The 17,449-nt window shown below is 41.4% G+C and overlaps 1 protein-coding gene across 5 annotated transcripts in view; it reads left to right on the top strand.

Moving 5' to 3' along the window:
* Nucleotides 1–3,148: 3,148 nt before the first annotated feature.
* The window catches only part of NT5C2 (5'-nucleotidase, cytosolic II), a 93,280-nt gene continuing 78,979 nt past the window's right edge, over nt 3,149–17,449 (top strand). For 2 of the 5 annotated variants that reach the window (XM_064595229.1, XM_064595228.1), the window contains exons 1-2: nt 3,151–3,238; nt 17,113–17,237. In XM_064595229.1, the coding sequence (XP_064451299.1) occupies nt 17,137–17,237 (101 nt within the window). In that variant the 5' untranslated portion in view covers nt 3,151–3,238; nt 17,113–17,136. Of the gene's footprint in view, nt 3,239–17,112; nt 17,238–17,449 lie in introns of all 5 variants that reach the window. The other 3 variants (XM_064595230.1, XM_045878736.3, XM_045878737.3) reach the window with 3 other exon arrangements.

The following is a 17,449-nucleotide window of genomic DNA, read 5'->3' as shown; positions in this document are numbered from 1 at the left end:
CCAACTGAGCCAGCCAGGCACCCCGACCGTAGCACTTTTGAAGAGTCCGGGTCAGGTATTTTGTAGAATATCCCTTAATTGGGGTTTGTCTGATGATTTTTCATGGTTAGACCGAAGTTAAGCATTTTGAGGAAGATTTTTTTAAAAATATCAATTATGTATATAATTTACATATTATACTGCAATTTGCTTTTTACATTCAACTATATTATTTATTTTTTTTAGAGAGGGAGCAAGTGAGGGGGGAGGGGCAGAGGGAGCAGGGGAGGGAGAGAGAATATTAAGCCGGCTCCACATCCAGCATGGAGCCTGAGGCAGGGTACAATCTTTTTTTTTTTTTTTTTAAAGATGACAGAGAGAGACACAGCGAGAGAGGGAATACAAGCAGGGGGAGTGGGAGAGGGAGAAGTAGACTCCCCGCTGAGCAGGAAGCCTGATGTGGGGCTCGGTCCCAGGACCCTGGGATCATGACCTGAGCCGAAGGCAGACGCTTAATGACTGAGCCACCCAGGCGCCCCTCAAGTCAGTGTTTTACTTGGTAAACATGTTTGAGACCATGCATCCCTGGCTGCTAAGCACCATGGCGGACAGGGCTAGAAAGGTAACAGCTTTATTTTGAGCAGGGGGCAAAGACAAGGCAGCACTTTACAGCTACATTGTAACTAGATCGGCAGGGCTCAATCTTAGGACCCTGAGATCATGACCTGAACCGAAATCAAGAGTCAGACGCCTAACCGACTGAACCACCCAGACGCCCCTCAACTATATGATTTTGAGATAGATCTATATTAATGTATAGATCAAGGTCACTTCTTTTAAATTCTCTACAGAATTGCATTATGAGTATTGTGCATTTTATTTAGCCATTCCTCTATTGGTGGGCACTTAGGCTGATTCCAAAGTTTATTAACAATATCATAGTAATTATCCTTGTACACACCTCCATATGTACATGGAGTATGGTAGATAAGTAGAAGTGGCATTGCTGAGACATGGATTTAATAAATATTGTCCTATTGCACTCTAAAGTGGCTGTGCCATTTTATACTCTCTTGATATTATGATGATTGAAAATTGTTGCCAATCTCAGTTTTAATTTCCATTTCCCTGGTTACTACTGAGATTGCATTTTTTGTGTGTGTGCTTATTAGCAATTTGTATTTCCTTTTCTGTGAACTGCCAATTTATATTATTTGCCCATTTTTTTAGTAGATTTTTTTCTTACTGATTTGTTAAGAGTCCTTTGTATGTTCCAGATACAAATCTTTATGTATTACAAATGTTTTCTCTTAGTCTGTTATTTCTTAAGTTTGTTTCCCAATTTTTTTAAAAGGTTTTATTTATTTATTTTCAACAGAGAGAGAGAGAGAGGGCACAAGCGGGGAGGAGGGTCAGAGGGCGAGAGAGAAGCAGACTCCCCGGCGAGCAGGGAGCCTGATGTGGAGCTTGATTCTGGGACCTGAGATCATGACCCCAGCCAAAGGCAGTCACCTAATCCACTGAACCACCCAGGCGCCCGTTGTTCCCCAACTTGTAAAGTTATTACATGTCCCTGATTTTTAAAATTATTTTTTCTGATTTTTTTGGAAACAAAGTTCTTGATTATACAAGTAGTATAAACAATGTAGAAAATCTGGGAAATTTATGGAAAAGTATAAAGAAGAAAAGAAACTACCCTGAATCTTATCACTGAGAAAAAAACACTACTAACATATTCAATTACATATTTCCTTTTAGTCTTTCATGTGTGCATGCATTTTTTTTTGCTCAGTTGAGATTTTATAAATATATATATATATATATATGTTATTTGTTCAGTGGCCTGGTCTTTAGACACAAACCCTGAACTTTTTCCATAAGTACTTGGTTGAAGGTAGTATTAGACGAAATTCCAGTTCCTATTCCTTTTCCTCACATATCCTGAACAAGCTAGTAGGTGAGAGGTCCAAGGCCTGTCCTCAGCTGACCTGAACTGAAGTTGGCTCAAAAATCATGAGAGGTAGAAATGCTCCAGTAGAGCACTTATTTACGTCTTGGAGGTTTTGTTGGTGGCAACTCAATGAGTCAATAGTGTGGATGCCATGAACTTTATTGCCTGAATGGAAGTCCTACAAGGAGGAAGTTAGGGTAACTGCTTTGTTGTGATGGTACTGCAAACATTTGTTTCTGTTTTGGGTGATATACTATGAAGGAGCCACATTCAAACCTACTAGGTGCATGAGGAGAATGAGGACAAAGACCTTCCCTTCCCCAGTAATGGGAGATACTGGTCTCCAGTAACAGAAGACCTGGGCAGAAACCTTCAAATATCTGTAAGTAGAAGGACAAAGAGAAATTAGACGTGTTTGTTCTCTGAGGCTCCCAAGGGATAGGACTTGGGCCAGAGAGTGGGTGTTTCAGAAACACTTTCTAACCGGTGTAGAGCTGCAGAGAGCAAGGAATGCCTTGCTCTGGAAATGGTGGGCTTTCTGTCACTGGGAGTCTTTCGGCTTGTTGGTGGTAGGGGGTCGCTATAACTAACATTTACTGAGTGCCCTGTGCCAGGACTGTGCTGAGAACCTTCCCTCTATTATTTCATTCTGTGATACCCAATGAGATAGGTACTATTGTTATCTGTTCCTGTATTATAGATGAGGGAACTTGGTACAGTGAGGTCAGGTAACTTGCCCAAGGTCACACAATTTTTAAGTGGTGGAACTGCAATTCCAACCCCTTCTGACAAACTCCAAAGCTGGTGCTTTTAACCATCAGTGGGATTCAAGCGTGGTATGGGGGTCTGGACCAGAAGGGCTCTGGGGTCTGTTTGACCAGAAGATTCGGTGACTGGGAAAAAGGGTGCCCCATCCCCCTAAGGAGAAGCATCGGTGTGTAGACCAAGGCAAGGTGGTCTGGGGCCTTGCTGAGGGGCCGGGCACAAGGCCAATTGATGGAGACCTAAAAGCCATGTAAGGGTTGTCAACGTGCCTTATCCTACAGCTCGTCAACAACTGCTGTTTGTGGATCTCGAGAACCCGCGCTAGGGCCAGAGGCGCACGACTGCATCGGGGCTCCTCTCAGGCAGTGCTGCTAGGGAGCGTCGCCGCGGCCGGGTTCTGCGGCGGAGCTGGGGAAAGAACAGCACGCCGGTCCCTGGCCGGGCGCGAGCCGGGGGCGGTGCCGGGGCGGCGGGGGCGGGGAAGGAGCGCGCCGAGGCGGCTGCGGCAGTTGCGCGCTGGGATTGCAGCCGTGCGGCGGGCTGGTGAGTGCTGCGGGAGTCGCGGGAGGGCGGGGAGGAAGCGGGCGAGGGAGAGAGCGAGCAAGCAAGCAAGGGAGGGAGGGTGCGCGGCAGAGCGCGCGACTTGGGACCGGGGGCCGCCGCCAGCCCCTGCCCCGGCCCCACTAGGGCCGCCAGCCCCTCCGGCCCCTCTCCTCCATCCCAGCGTCCGCCTGCGCGCCCGCGGACTTGGCACCCGCGGATTCGGCACCCGCGTACCCACACGGCGCCCCCCCGTCCCCAGCTGGCCCCCGCCGGCCCCCGCCTCAGAGCGGCCCCTACCTCCGCGCCGCGGCGACGCCCCCGGCCCCACGTCACGCTCGCGCCATTGTTTCCCTGCCGTCGGCTCGCGGGGACCCGTCTGACCCTCGAAGCGCGGCCCTTCGTCTCCTCAGAGCCAGCCTCGCCGTGTCTTGCCCCCCCCCCCCCCCCCGCTTTTCTCACGCCGGTGGCAGCCCTCATCCCTCCTGAGGCGGACCCCTCTTAGGTCTGCTTATTTTTTCCGGCCAACGCCGGCGCCGGAGGCCAGCCTTTCCACCCCTCTTCAAGGGCCTCACCCCTTGCGCGTTCCGGGTGGCCCCCAGGGAACTAGCGGACCGCCGTAGTAGGAGGCGAGGCTGACAGCGTTTTCGCCAGAGCCGCAGGAAATTGCCAGCTTGGTAGCCCATGTCAGTTATGTCGTTTGCAGCACTTCCTGGAAAGCTCACATCGAATCGCAAGCCGCCACAAAAACCATGCTCGTTATTTCCAAACGGCTCCCAAGTCAGGCGTCAGCTGTCTGGTGGCGGCCCCTTCCTTTTTTTTCTGGGGACCCCTGAAGCTGGTGAAAGCCGAGGCGTAGATGCAGATCTGAGGCCTGAACCATTAGTTGTAAGCATAATGTTTGGAGGTTTTGACGCCAGTAAGCCTCACCTTTTAAAAGCAGTAGGTAGAGCTTGGTGTCATTTGTTGTTTTCCCCTGTTGTGGGCTTTAGGGCCATTATGTTTGAGGGATGTATTATAAAGTACAGTGCTCTGCAGTGACTAGTCACCTTTATAGGGTTGTGTGCGTGCGTGCGCCCATGCGTGTCCTGGTGCAGACAGGTTCTTCATAGAACTGTACTTGTTTTGTAGTGTCTGCGCACTGTTCATTGTGCCTCTTAAGACAGCGGATGCAAATTCTAACTGTAACCTGAAAGGAAGAATGTTGAAACAGTACCGTTTACCATGGAAGCTTAATGTGATTGAGGTCTTTTTAGACACTTTTTTTCCCCTTAATTTTATTTTATTTTAGTAGGCTTCACGCCCAGCGTGGGGCTCCAACTCACAACCCTGAGATCAAGAGTCGCATGCTCTACCACTGAGCCAGCTAGGAGCCCCTACTGGGACACTTTTCAACAGTGGTTAGAATTTACCCAGATGAAGATGTTCAGGCCTGTAGAAGTTAAGTTCAGTAAGAGGCAGCTTAGTAATTAACGAACTCTACATGATGGGCTGATGCTAGCACACACAGACTTTACTTCTGAAATGCATTTCTTTTGCAATATAAGCCACTACAATTTCAGCTCTTATAGGTTGTTGCTGCATTTACTCTCATTAACCTAGAATTTAGATTTTAGAATATAGTAATCTGTAAAATGAGAAGGTTGAAGGAGATGTTCTGCAAGGTTTCTTTCAGTTCTTTTTTTTTTGAAGATTTTATTTATTTATTTGTCAGAGAGCACACAAGCAGGGGGAATAGCAGGCAGAGCGAGAAGCAGGCTCCCCGCTGAGCAAGAAGCCCGATGGAGGGAGGGCTGGATCCCAGGACTCTGGAATCATGATCTGAGCGGGAGGCAGACGTTTAAGGGACTAAGCCACCCAGGAGCCTGGGTTTCTTTCAGTTCTAAGCTTAGATTCCATTCTATGAAAATTTACAATTAGCTACAAGTTTCTGAAAGTTTAGAGTTGTAGGAAGATTTTATATAGAGAGATATTTACTAATGGTATCTGCAAGCCTTACTGCTGACATCAGGTGTATCTTCCTGAAGAAAGACAAATTACAGTGGAGTGTTGAGAGGAGGGATGTTCATTCCTCTTTCTCTAGGCTGTTCTTGCTGTTTTATGGGAGAAAGAAAGCACTTAAGACATGTTTGGTGTTTTTTTTTTAATACATCTTTTCATTGCTTAGCTCTCTTAACAAAAAGCTTAATTCAATGAAATAGCAAAAGAAGAAGAAACAAACCCCAACTTTATCATACTATTTATGACTATGTTCTTTTCCAGTTCCTATTTAAACATAGTTTTTATGTAGTTTCAATTGCTATGTACATATTTTAAATTTTCATTTACCCACTTTCTGGGATGTCCATGTATCTGAAGAATTTATCTACTTTTCATTTGTAGAAGCTTTGTAACATGCTTTAGGACTCAGTAGTCAACAATGCCTGGCATACAGGCTCTCAGTAAATTTTTGTTGAAGGAAATAGTATTTTGCGCCACTTAAACAACATCTCTGAACACAAAATGTTAAATCACAGGGCATATGTTCAGTGACATTTGAGCAATAAAGGCAGTCAATACTTTGAGCCAGGAGATAGCATCACATATGTTTGAGGGTGTGGTTTTTGGAGTTTGGGTTTGAGACCTAGCTTGCAACTTACCATCCATGCAACGTTGGAGAACATGGAGGGCCTCACTTGGTTTCTCTCACCACAAAAGGGAAAATAGAACAAATTTCACAGGGTTGTGTGGATTAAATGTGATAATTCCATTGAAGCGATATTAGCATACATTAAATTCTCTATAAATGTTAATTCTTACTGTTTTTTGCTCAAAGTGGGGACATTACTACATGTTGGTGGGATCAGAAAAGCATAAGAGATGGTGACATGAGAGTAAGAAGATGAAAAAGTAGTTATATTGAGGGTTTAATGAATAGGTTGCTCTCACTAAAAGTATGTGATAGAGTAATAGTTTGAGATAAAGCTAGAGACAGAATTTCTAGTAAGCTGTTTACAAGATAGGCTATGTGGATTTCTTGAAGATAGAGCACAATTAATGAAATAAGATAATCTTTTTTTTAAAGGTTTTATTTGAGAGACATAGCAAGAGAGAGCACGAGCGAGAGTTGGGGAGAGGGAAGAGCAGGCTCCCCACTGAGCAGGGAGCCCGACATAGGGCTCTATCCTAGGACCCCGGGATCATGATCTGAGTTGAAGGCAGATGCTTAACCCACTGAGCCACCCAGCTGCCCCCAGATAACTTTTTTTAATGAGTGGTTAGTATTTGTTTTGTTTTTTCGGTTCAGACCTAAAAAAGTTCTTTGCTTTAAAGATTTATTTATTTTAGAAAAATGTGTGAGTAGGGGGAGGGGCAAAGGGAGAGGGTGAGAGAGAATCTTGAGCAGACTCCCTCCTGAGTGGGTAGCCCAACGCACGGCTCAATCTCATGACCCTGAGATCCTGACCTGAAACCAAGGGTCAGACGCTCAGTGGACTGAGCCACCCAGATGCCCCCAAAAGTTCTTTAAGGAAGTTGATTGCAAATTGTTATGGATTACTAAATTTCTTGTGATTTGACACAGTAAATCTTATATGACTTTTTATTTGAAATTTGATTGTGTTCTATGATTGGTTACCAGAGTTTGCAGTGGCTGTTTGTTCATTTTTTTTTCAAGGTTTTATTTATTTCTTAGAGTGTGTGCATGCACGCAAAAGCGGGGGGGGGGGGCAGAGGGAGAAGCAGACTCCCCGCTGAACAGGGAGCCCGATGTGGGGCTCGATTCCGGGACCCTGGGATCACGACCTGAGCCGAAGGCAGACGCTTAACTGATGGAGCCATCCAGGCGTCTTTGGTTCTTTCTTAAATGGAAAACAAGTTTAGCAACAAGACAATAGAAACCAATAAATATAGCAAAATTGCCAGCAGAGCAGCAAAACTGCCCTCTTTTTAGGTGGAATACAGAATCAGGAGGATTAAATTGACTTGGAGAGTGTTGAACTATTTGTTCCTGCCTTTTGTGTGTATCTTTTTTTTTTTTTTAAAGTAGGCTCCACACCCAGCTTGGAGCCCAACGTGGGGCTTGAACTCACAACCCTGAGATCAAGACCTGAGCCGAGATCAAGAGTCGGACACTTAACCAACTGAGCCACCCAGGCGCCCCTAGTACATACACTCTTTTTTTTTTTTTAAAAGATTTATTTATTTATTTATTTGAGAGAGAGAATGAGAGAGAGAGCATGAGAAGGGGGAGGGTCAGAGGGAGAAGCAGACTCCCCGCTGAGCATGGAGCCCGATGTGGGACTCGATCCCAGGACTCCAGGATCATGACCTGAGCCGAAGGCAGTCGCTTAACCAACTGAGCCACCCAGGCGCCCCCATACACTCTTATTTAGTACATTATACATATGATTTTGCAACATTTTTTTTGTTGAACATTTTTAAAAAGATTTTATTAATTTATTAGAGAGCGAGTGAGCAAGAGAGAGCATGGGGGAGGAGGGACAGAGGGAGAGGCAGACTCTCGAGGAGCCCAACACAGGGCTTAATCCCAGGACCCTGAGATCATGACCTGAGCCAAAGGCAGGTGCTTAACTGACAGCCACCCAGGCACCCCTACAGTTTTTTTTAAAGATTTGTTTATTTGAGAGAGTGTAAGTGGGGGGGGGAGGGGCAGAGGGAGAGAGACTCCTCAAGCACATTCCCTGCTGAACGCGAAGCCCAACTCAGGGCTCAATCCCAGGACCCTGAGATCATGACCTAAGAGTCAGGTGTTTGAGCCACCTAGGCACCCCAACATTGTTTACAGTATGTGTCCATGTTGATAGATAGTCTTTAATTCATTCATTTTAATTGCTCTAGTGTTGCATTATATGAATAAACGTTTGCTTATGGATTTTTAGGTATTTCTGATTTTTTTGCTATTGAAACATTCTTGGATTATCATGTTGTTTACATGTGTGAGAGAATTCTTAGCTTAGGAAAATCTTAGATTGTAGAGCATGAAGATCTTCCACCTCTATTAGATAATTTCAAATTATTTTCCAAAATACTGATTAATCAACAGCAGGTTGTGAGTGTTCCTATTTTGCAATATCCTTACAAACACTAATATTGTCTAGACTTCTAAATTTTAAAACAAAATCAAATTTCATTTTAATTTGCTTTTCCCTGATCATAAGTGAGGTTGAGCTTCTTCGTTTATTATAAGATTTCCTTTTCTGTAAATTGCTGTTTATAGACTTGTGTTGGCTTGTTTGCTTTTCCATTATTAGTACATAGCTCTCTTTATTTACTAATCCTCTTATTTATGGTGTAGCAAATATCTTCTCAATGTTTAGTCTCTCGTGCAGAAGTTTTACATTTTTATTTCAACTATTTGCAAAATTTCAGTACAAAAAAGTGCAATAATAGTTCAGTGAATTTACCTTTCATCTGGATTCACCACTTAACATTGCTACATTTATCTTTCATTTATACATTTTTTTCCTGCACCATTTAAAAGTAAGTTGCAGACATCATGACACTTCATTCCTCCAAAGATCTACTTGAATATCCTAAAAACAAAGATGTCCTACAAAACTACATGTTTAACATGGAGGTAACATTGTTATCTAATATCTGGTGCATATTAAAAGTTTCACATTTGCCCCCAATAATGACCTTTTTTTTTTTTTTAAGTAGGCTGGAGGAGGAGCTCAGTGCAGGGCTTGAACTGACCACCCTGAGATCATGAGTCAGACGCTTAACTGACTGAGCCACCCAGCTCCCCCCCACCCCCAGGATGAACTTTACAGTTATTCTCCAATCTAACCCTTGGTCCTGGATCTAGTCAAAGATCATGAATTGCATTTAGTTGCCATGTCCCCGTAATTACTTTTGATCTGCCGCAGGTCCAGCTTTTTGTTTGGTTTCATAATATTGATATATTTGAAGAGCCCAGGCTAGTTGTTTTGTGGAACAAAAGTGTAATAAAAGTTAGGTGAATGTAGTCTCTTTCAAATTATCTTGTATTATCCTCACCCTTCTTGTGATGACAAGAGATGATAAAAATGTCTACATGATGAGATGAAGTGAAGTGAATGATATAGGCATTGTGACTATCGATCTTCTGACTGTATGGCAGAAGGAGGATCATCTGCTTCTGGGGACTGCAATTGACCATGGGTAACTGAAACCATGGGAAGGGAAACCACAGATTGGGCGGGGGTGGAGGGTGGGGGTGGGCTACTGTTCTACATTGTGCAGAGGCTCCAAGTGTTAAAACATTGTAGGCTCTAGCATTATAAATAATAATTTATTAAGCACTGTGTATCAGCCATTGTTCTTAGCACCTTGCACTTATCAATTTATTGAATCCTTGTTCCAACTCTGACCATTTTGGAGTGAAGAAACTGAAGTTAGTGTGTAATTTGCTCATAGAGCTAATTAGTGTTGGAGCCAGGTTTTGAACCCAGGCAGTGTGGCTCTAGAATCTATGCTCTTCATCACAAGTATAATTCTATGACCTTGGTCAAATTATTTAACTTCAATACACTGTTTTCTTCTTTGTATAACAAGGATAATAGCACCTAACTCACATGGTTGTGAGAAGTTGGATAAAATCCGTATAGTGCTTAAAATAATATATGAAAAAGGTGAACACTTAGTAAATGTTAACTGTTAAATTAGCGTTACTAAGGCATTGAACTTACACATATCTCTGAATTTTTATCAAATAAGCAGACTAATCCATAAACGTGAATTTATAAACCAAAAAGTGGAAATACTGTGATTATTTCTGACTTTCTGTTTTTATTATTATTTTTTTTTATTTTGTGAGAGGAAAGATAATAGGTAAAACAAAGTTGAATGGTGAGCCAGGAACTCATCAGTAAAAGAATTAGTTCATTTTGAAATCAGATTTTTTTTTACCTCCTTTTTAAAAGAATATTCAAGAATCATTCCTGAAGGTGCAAAGTATTTTATATTGGCTGATTGTAAAAACTGTTAGGCTTTGTTACCTTTATGTTTTTGAAAGACCATAGTTAATTATAGCAATATTTTGAAGAAATAGATGGCATACTACATATCCTCAAGCCCATTAATTTAAAATGTTTTCTTTACATACTTGTTCTTTGTGTCAATGACCATGTTATTGTTGAAGGTCTTGTATTACTCAAAACATTCAGTTAGAAGCAACCTTCATATGCTGATGTAGAACAAATACATAGCATTCTGTGTGATAGGGCTGAGGTAACAATTCTAGGAGTAGCAGCAGTAGAATGTTGAGGAGAACATAACAGAATTCAGGTCTCGGGGCGCCTGGGTGGCTCAGTCGTTAAGCGTCTGCCTTCAGCTCAGGTCATGATCCCAGGATCCTGGGATTGAGTCCCACATCGGGCTCCCTGCTCGGCAGGAAGCCTGCTTCTCCCTCTCCCACTCCCCCTGCTTGTGTTCCTGCTCTCGCTATCTCTCTGTCAAATAAATAAATAAAATCTTTAAAAAAAAAAAGAATTCAGGTCTCTTTCGTAGATATTTAGGAACTTTAGGAACATATGAAATAAATTTGTATTTTCCAGTTAGTTTCAGACTAGAGATTGGAGCATGTTATTGCTTGAAGAAGAATTGTCAAGGCAACAGGTACTGCATTTCTCACTTGACAAGATCGTTCCTCAGTTTTGTTATTTTCCATCAGAGAACAAGGAACCTTTTGTTCCAAGGCCTGATGTCGAAATGTTAGCAAAATATTACGTTAATCAAGCCAAGAATCTTGTGTTTCTGAACCAAAAGTAAGATTTCACAAAGACTCATTTAGAGCATTAAAAGGAACTTGTGCAATATTCTTGCATTTTCAGGCTTACACAAGAATTAGCTTCTAAAAAGCAAAGACCTCCAAGTGTAGAGGTTTAGGAGTTCCATTTGTTTGTGCCTGTCTGTATCAAGTCTATTGTTAAAGGAACTGGGGTTACAGCAGCAAACAAAATAAGTCTCACCCTTATGGAACTTACGTTTTAGAGAAAGGGTCTGACTCTAACTGTCAAAATATATCATGTCTGGAAGTGTTAATGTGCAAAAAAAAGAAAAAGCAGGGTAACAGGATAGCAAATAATATGTGTGGATGGGTAAGTGTGAGTTTATTAGTTGGAATTTGTTAGCTGTCTGTCACTTGGTGTGGAAAGTATGAATGTTGGCCTTTTACAGGAATGTATATAGTCCAACTCAGGGCAAATGATAGAACTGTGAATGAAACTAATGGGATGAAAAATGAACAAAAAACTGTCATGAACTATTCAAAAGGCAAGAGGGTAATGAAACATTTAACACAGTTTACATACAACAGTTTTAAGGAGTCTCCCTTTTGGAGAAAATTGACTACTACATCTTGAAATACTTTATGTGATTATTTTCTTCCATGTATTACTTTTATGATTAGAAGGAACAAAAGTTACAGAAATACTTTCAAAGCTATAGTTTGTTTCAAAGTGCTGTTCTTTGAATTAGAGATGACACTATTGTCGGGAAGCAAGAATTTTCTCTGTCCTTCAATGTCCTAGCTGGACTAAGAATCATATTGACATGAGACAGATTAACAGGAGAAAATCAAATTTAATAGCATACATAGGGGGAATCTGTACAGACAGGGAAATTCCAGAGACAGGCAACATGATGCTTGTGTGAGCTGAGGAGAGGGGTAGGGGTCTGAGGATACAAAGGGCAGAAAGACCCTTAGCAGGAAGGTGAGAGGAAATGGTTGGAAAACAAAGATTGCCTTATGTAGGTAAGTGTCTTGGGTAGGGGAATCTCTGTTAATAGCTCTCTTCTTGGTACAAGCAGGCAGATGAGTTGGAGGTAAAGCACTTTTCCTGAATCTGCTGGGTTTTGACTGCTTTTAATTCAAAATAATGTTCATGCCAAAGTGACCATCTTGGGGCAGCCAGCCCTTGGCCCCTGTGCTATTAACTACAGATACTATGATTTAGATTTTCAGCAGTATTGTTAGATGAATTAATTTAAACCTGGATCTGACTTCCCTTGTTTTCTAGGGAATGTATTTGTAGTTTGTTTGTGGTCATGTTACAGAGGGGACCCTAAGCCACACATATTGTTAAAAATAACTGATCACTATACTTTCTTGGTTTTACTTGCTCATTGGTCAAAGAATAGGGTTATCAAGGGCTATGTGTAAAATGTGCCTCCTTCCCAAACAGATGCCCACAGTGTAGACTTATCAAGGGTTATAGTAGGGAAGAAGCCTCTCCCTTACTGTCAGCACCAGCTGGTAAACTTGACTGTACATATGTGCATTTTCCTTTTGGTAGAAATGGTCCACAGCGCTAACTGGTAAGGCTTATCGTATAGTCAGTATTATCAGTATTTTTCTGGTTCAGCATACCTTATAGTTCATATATAACCTGTGTTAATTATGTAGATTGTACATTTAAAACTGTTACCAAATTGTTACAAGGTCATATGAATTATTTTGTAAGTATCCTTTGTATCACAACAAAGGAAATGTTTTTATTTTTTTTTTTTAGTTATTTGAAAGAGAGCGAGAGAGTGCACTCAAGTGAGGGGAGGGGCAGTGGGAGAGGGAAAAGCAGACTCCTCCTGAGCAGGGAGCTCCATGCCAGGGCCCTGTCCCAGGACCCTGGAATCATGACCTGAGCCCAAGGCAGACGCTTAACCGACTGAGCCACCCAGGTACCCCACAAAGGAAATGTTTTTATTTACTTTATTTATTTATTTATTTATTTAAATTTTTTTTTTTTTTTTTTTTTTTTTGAGAGAGAGAGAGAATGAGATAGCGAACGAGAAGCAGACTCCTGACATGGGACTCAGTCCCAGGCCCCTGGGATCATGACCTGAGCCGAAGGCAAACGCTTAAGTAACTGAGCCACCCAGGCGCCTGGAAATGTTTTTAAAAAGTCAACTATAATAAAGTAATTTTATTACTTTACACACGTGTGCACACACATACACAAACACAATGTGCTTACATAGTTCAGCACCAGGCCCTACAAATGGAGAATGTAGCTTTAACTCTTCTTTTTCTGTAAACTAGCTTAATATGTGTAATATGCAACTAAAGTTGTATTTATGAAGATTAGAATAAATTTCAAGCTGGTGAGAAAATTTGAAGAAACCATTCAAGATTATCCTTATTCAAGTTTCAGAGCAGTGTTCTTAGAATGGTTGATTATAAAACTTAGCAATGTCAAGTTTTATATTTCAAACAGAATAAATTCCAGTGAAGTTTATTTTTTTTTTTTATTTTTATTTTTTAAAAGATTTTATTTATTTATTTGACACAGAGAGACAGTGAGAGAGGGAACACCAGCAGGGGGGAGTGGGAGAAGGAGAGGCAGGCCTCCCGTGGGAGCCTGATGCGGGGTTTGATCCCAGGTGGGATCATGACTTGAGCTGAAGGCAGACGACCATTGACTGAGCCACCCAGGCACCCCTCCAGTGAAGTTTAGTAAAACGCTGAGAGTTCATATTTATGTACTGTTATCATTACCCTATTATTATATTGACATACTTATTCCATTGAAAAATGAATATTTGATTCAATATGCAGTATAAAACACTTTGCCAGAGAGACTTGTGCTACATAATGTGTTTAAGTGCTACTCCTTATTTTTTTTTTTTTGAGATTTTATTTATTTGAGAGAGAGAGAGAGCATGAGTGGGGGGAGGGGCAGATGGAGGGGGAGAAGCCAACTCCTGCTGAGCAGGGAGCCCAAAGCGGGGCTTAATACCAGGATTCTGAGATCATGACCTGAGCCGAAGGCAGATGCTTAGCTGACTGAGCCACCCAGGTGCCCCTTAAGTGCGGCTCCTTTCTAAGTGAATTACTGATGTGACCTGAAACATTTAAAATGGTTTTGCTAACCAGGTTTATCCTGCAGTTTCAGTTACTCTGTGCTTCCTGTTTTTAGCAGTTGCCTGGAGCTGTTGGGGCAACTGGTTTCCTTTTCTGGGGTGGGGAGGGTGACGTTAGTGGTGAAAGGAACGGAGTATGTTTTGCCTCTGATACATTTTTAAAGCGTGAAACTACAGTATTTCAAATGTTTGGAAGTTCATTTCACTTGTTACTTTTCAGGCTGTATATTTTATGTTGAAACAAAGAATTTTCTAACTGTACCGTATTTGAAAGAAATTAAAATTTGAGCTTTTTATTCAGTATTAGTAATTGCTGTACCTTACTGAAAGAAACTACTCTTAAGCTTGACACTGTAAACAGGTGACAAATGAAATATTTACCTACTTAATAGAAATTTGTCTCTTTTTTTTTTGGCCAGATGATAAAGCATCTACATCCTTACGTTTTGGGGTTTTTTTTTAGATTTTACTTATTTTTTTTTATTTATTGAGAGAGAGACAGCGAGAGAGGGAACACAAGCAGGGGGAGTGGGAAAGGGAGAAGCAGGCTCCCCGCTGAGTAGGGAGCCCCATGCAGGGCTCGATCCCAGGACATGACCTGAGCCAAAGGCAGACGCTTAACGACTGAGCCACCCAGGTGCCCCATCTTTACTTTTAATATTACTATGAAAAATAGTTAAGCATTAGATAGATTGATTCTGTGGATAGAGTTCAAAAGTCTGTCATATAATGTTAAGATGTGTTAGGTAAGATCATAGTAAAATTGTCATGAGGAATTGTTTGAAGATGATGATTTAAGAAAATCTTAACCCCCTTACTTTCACATAACTGTATAGACTACATGGCAGGCTTTATCCTGTATTAGTGATAATCATTTATGTTTACATTTTAGATTTTTTTTTAAGATTTTATTTATTTATTAGAGAGAGAGAGTGTGTGCGCACAAGCAGAGGGAGGTGCAGAGGGAGAGGGAGAAGCAGACTCCCCATTGAGCAGGGAAGCCCAACGTGGGGCTCAATCCCAGGACCCTGAGATCATGACCTGAGCTGAAGGCAGAGGCTGAACAGACTGAGCCACCCAGGTGCCCCTAAAGTTTTATGTTACCTTTGCTGAGAGTGTATAACTTGAATTTTTAAAATAAAATATATTTTGTTTAGTCCATGAATGACCTAAGAAACTGCTTTGAATTTTTCCTACAAATAATTTGAAGAAAGTAATAAAAAAGTTAAAATACATGGGGGAAATCTTTCTTGGAGTAATTACTACCTCTAATTTTTAAGGAAAGAAAAAAAAAAGCATGACTTTTAAAAAAGTTTCACTGAGGTATAAATACATACAATAGGGGCGCCTGGGTGGCTCAGATGGCTGGGCATCTGCCATTGGCTCTAGTTAAGTCCCATTGTCCTGGGATTGAGTCCCACATGTGGCTCCAGGCTCAGTGGGGAGTCTGCTTCTCCCTCTCTCTCTGCCTCTCCCCGTGCTCATGTTCTCTCTGTATCTCTTGGTCTCAAATAAATAAATACAATCCTTAAAAAAAATTGTTAAGAAAATAAATACATACGATAAACTACAGAAATTTAGAGTGTACAATAAGTTTTGACATGTATACACTCGTGAAACAGTCACCATAATTAAGATAATGAACATATCCCTCCCAAAAGTTTCCCTGGGGTCCCTCTTTGCCTTACTGCTTACCCCTAGGCAACCACTGATCTTATTTCTGTCACTATAGATTAGTTTGCACTCTCTAGAATTTTATGTAAACAGGATCATAGAGTATGCAGTCTTGTTTTTCTGCTTTCACTCAGCATAATTTTGAGATTTATTCATGTTATCAGTAGTTCATTACTCTTTATTGCAAAGTAGTATTCCATTGTATGGATGTACTACAGTTTACCCATTCACCTGTTCATAGACATTTGGGTTGTTTTTAGTTTATGGCTATTACAAACAAAGCTGCTATGAATATTTCTTTATAAGTCTTTACATGAATATATGCTTTCATTTCTCTTGGATAATTTCTTAGGAGTAGGAGGGTTGGGACATAAAGTAGATATGGGTTTAACTTTTAAAGAAATAGGAAACTTCCAAAGTGCTTGTACCATTTTTATAGTCTTACCAGCAGTGTATTAAAGTTCTAGTTGCTCTATTTCTTCACCAAGTTTGTCATCGTCAGTCTTTTAAAATTTTTGAACATTCTAGGGGACACCTGGGTGGCTCAGTCGTTAAGTGTCTGCCTTCGGCTGGGTCATGGTCCTGGGGTCCTGGGATCAAGTCCCGCATCGGGCTCCCTGCTCCTCTGGAAGCCTGCTTCTCCCTCTCCCATTCCCCTGCTTGTGTTCCCTCTCTCCCTATCTCTGTCAAATAAATAAATAAAATAATCTTAAAATTTTAAACATTCTAACAAGCATGTAGTGGAATATATTTTTTTTTTAATATTTAAAGATTTTATTTATTTATTTGAGCACAAGTAGGGGGAGCTGCAGGCAGAGGGAGAAGCAGACTCCCCACTGAGCAGGGAGCCTGATGTGGGGCTCAATCCCAGGACCCTGGGATCGTGACCTTAAGTGAAGGCAGATGCTTAACGACTAAGCCACCCAGCTGCCCCCATGTAGTAGAATCTTATTGTGGTGGTAATTTGCAAATGATGTTGAGCATCATTTCATGTACTTACTTACCATCTGTATATCTTTATCGATGAAACATCAGTTCAGATCTTTTGCATGTATATACATATATATATATATATACACATTATTTTTTTGTGTGTGAGAGAGAGTGTGTTCAAATGTGAGGGGGTAGGTGCTGAGGGAGGAGAGAGAGAATCTTAAGCAGGCTCCTTGCTCAGCACAGAGCCTGATAACAGGGCTCGATCTCATGACCCCGAGATCATGACCTGAGCTGAAATCAACAATCAGACACTTAACCAACTGAGCCACCTGGTGCCCCTAGAGTTTTTCTAATAAAAAAAAAAAAATTATAACAGTAAATAGATACTAACCTTAAGCCACTAAATTACTGATTTTCTTTTCTAGAATTCAGCATACAATTGAAATAAAATGACAACCTCCTGGAGTGATCGGTTACAGAATGCAGCTGATATGCCTGCTAACATGGATAAGCATGCCCTGAAAAAGTATCGGCGAGAAGCCTATCATCGGTAAGTATTTTGTCTATTTAATCCTCAAAACATCTCTACAGCAACTCGTAATTACTCATTTGTTTCTAAGCTAGAGGAAAGAGGAAATACTTGGTATTTTATACTTACTCAATTTGTTTGTCTTTATGTTACATACATTTGGCTATGATGTAAGATATTTATCAGTGGAAACAAGGGCCAGAATTATGCAATGAAGAGAGATCATCTAGTAT

The sequence above is a fragment of the Mirounga angustirostris genome, unplaced genomic scaffold (assembly GCF_029215605.1).
Source record: "Mirounga angustirostris isolate CCGP_5_RB_7025 unplaced genomic scaffold, mMirAng1.0.hap1 SCAF_6, whole genome shotgun sequence".
NCBI lineage: Eukaryota > Metazoa > Chordata > Mammalia > Carnivora > Phocidae > Mirounga > Mirounga angustirostris.
This window is presented reverse-complemented; position numbering and strand designations above follow the sequence as displayed.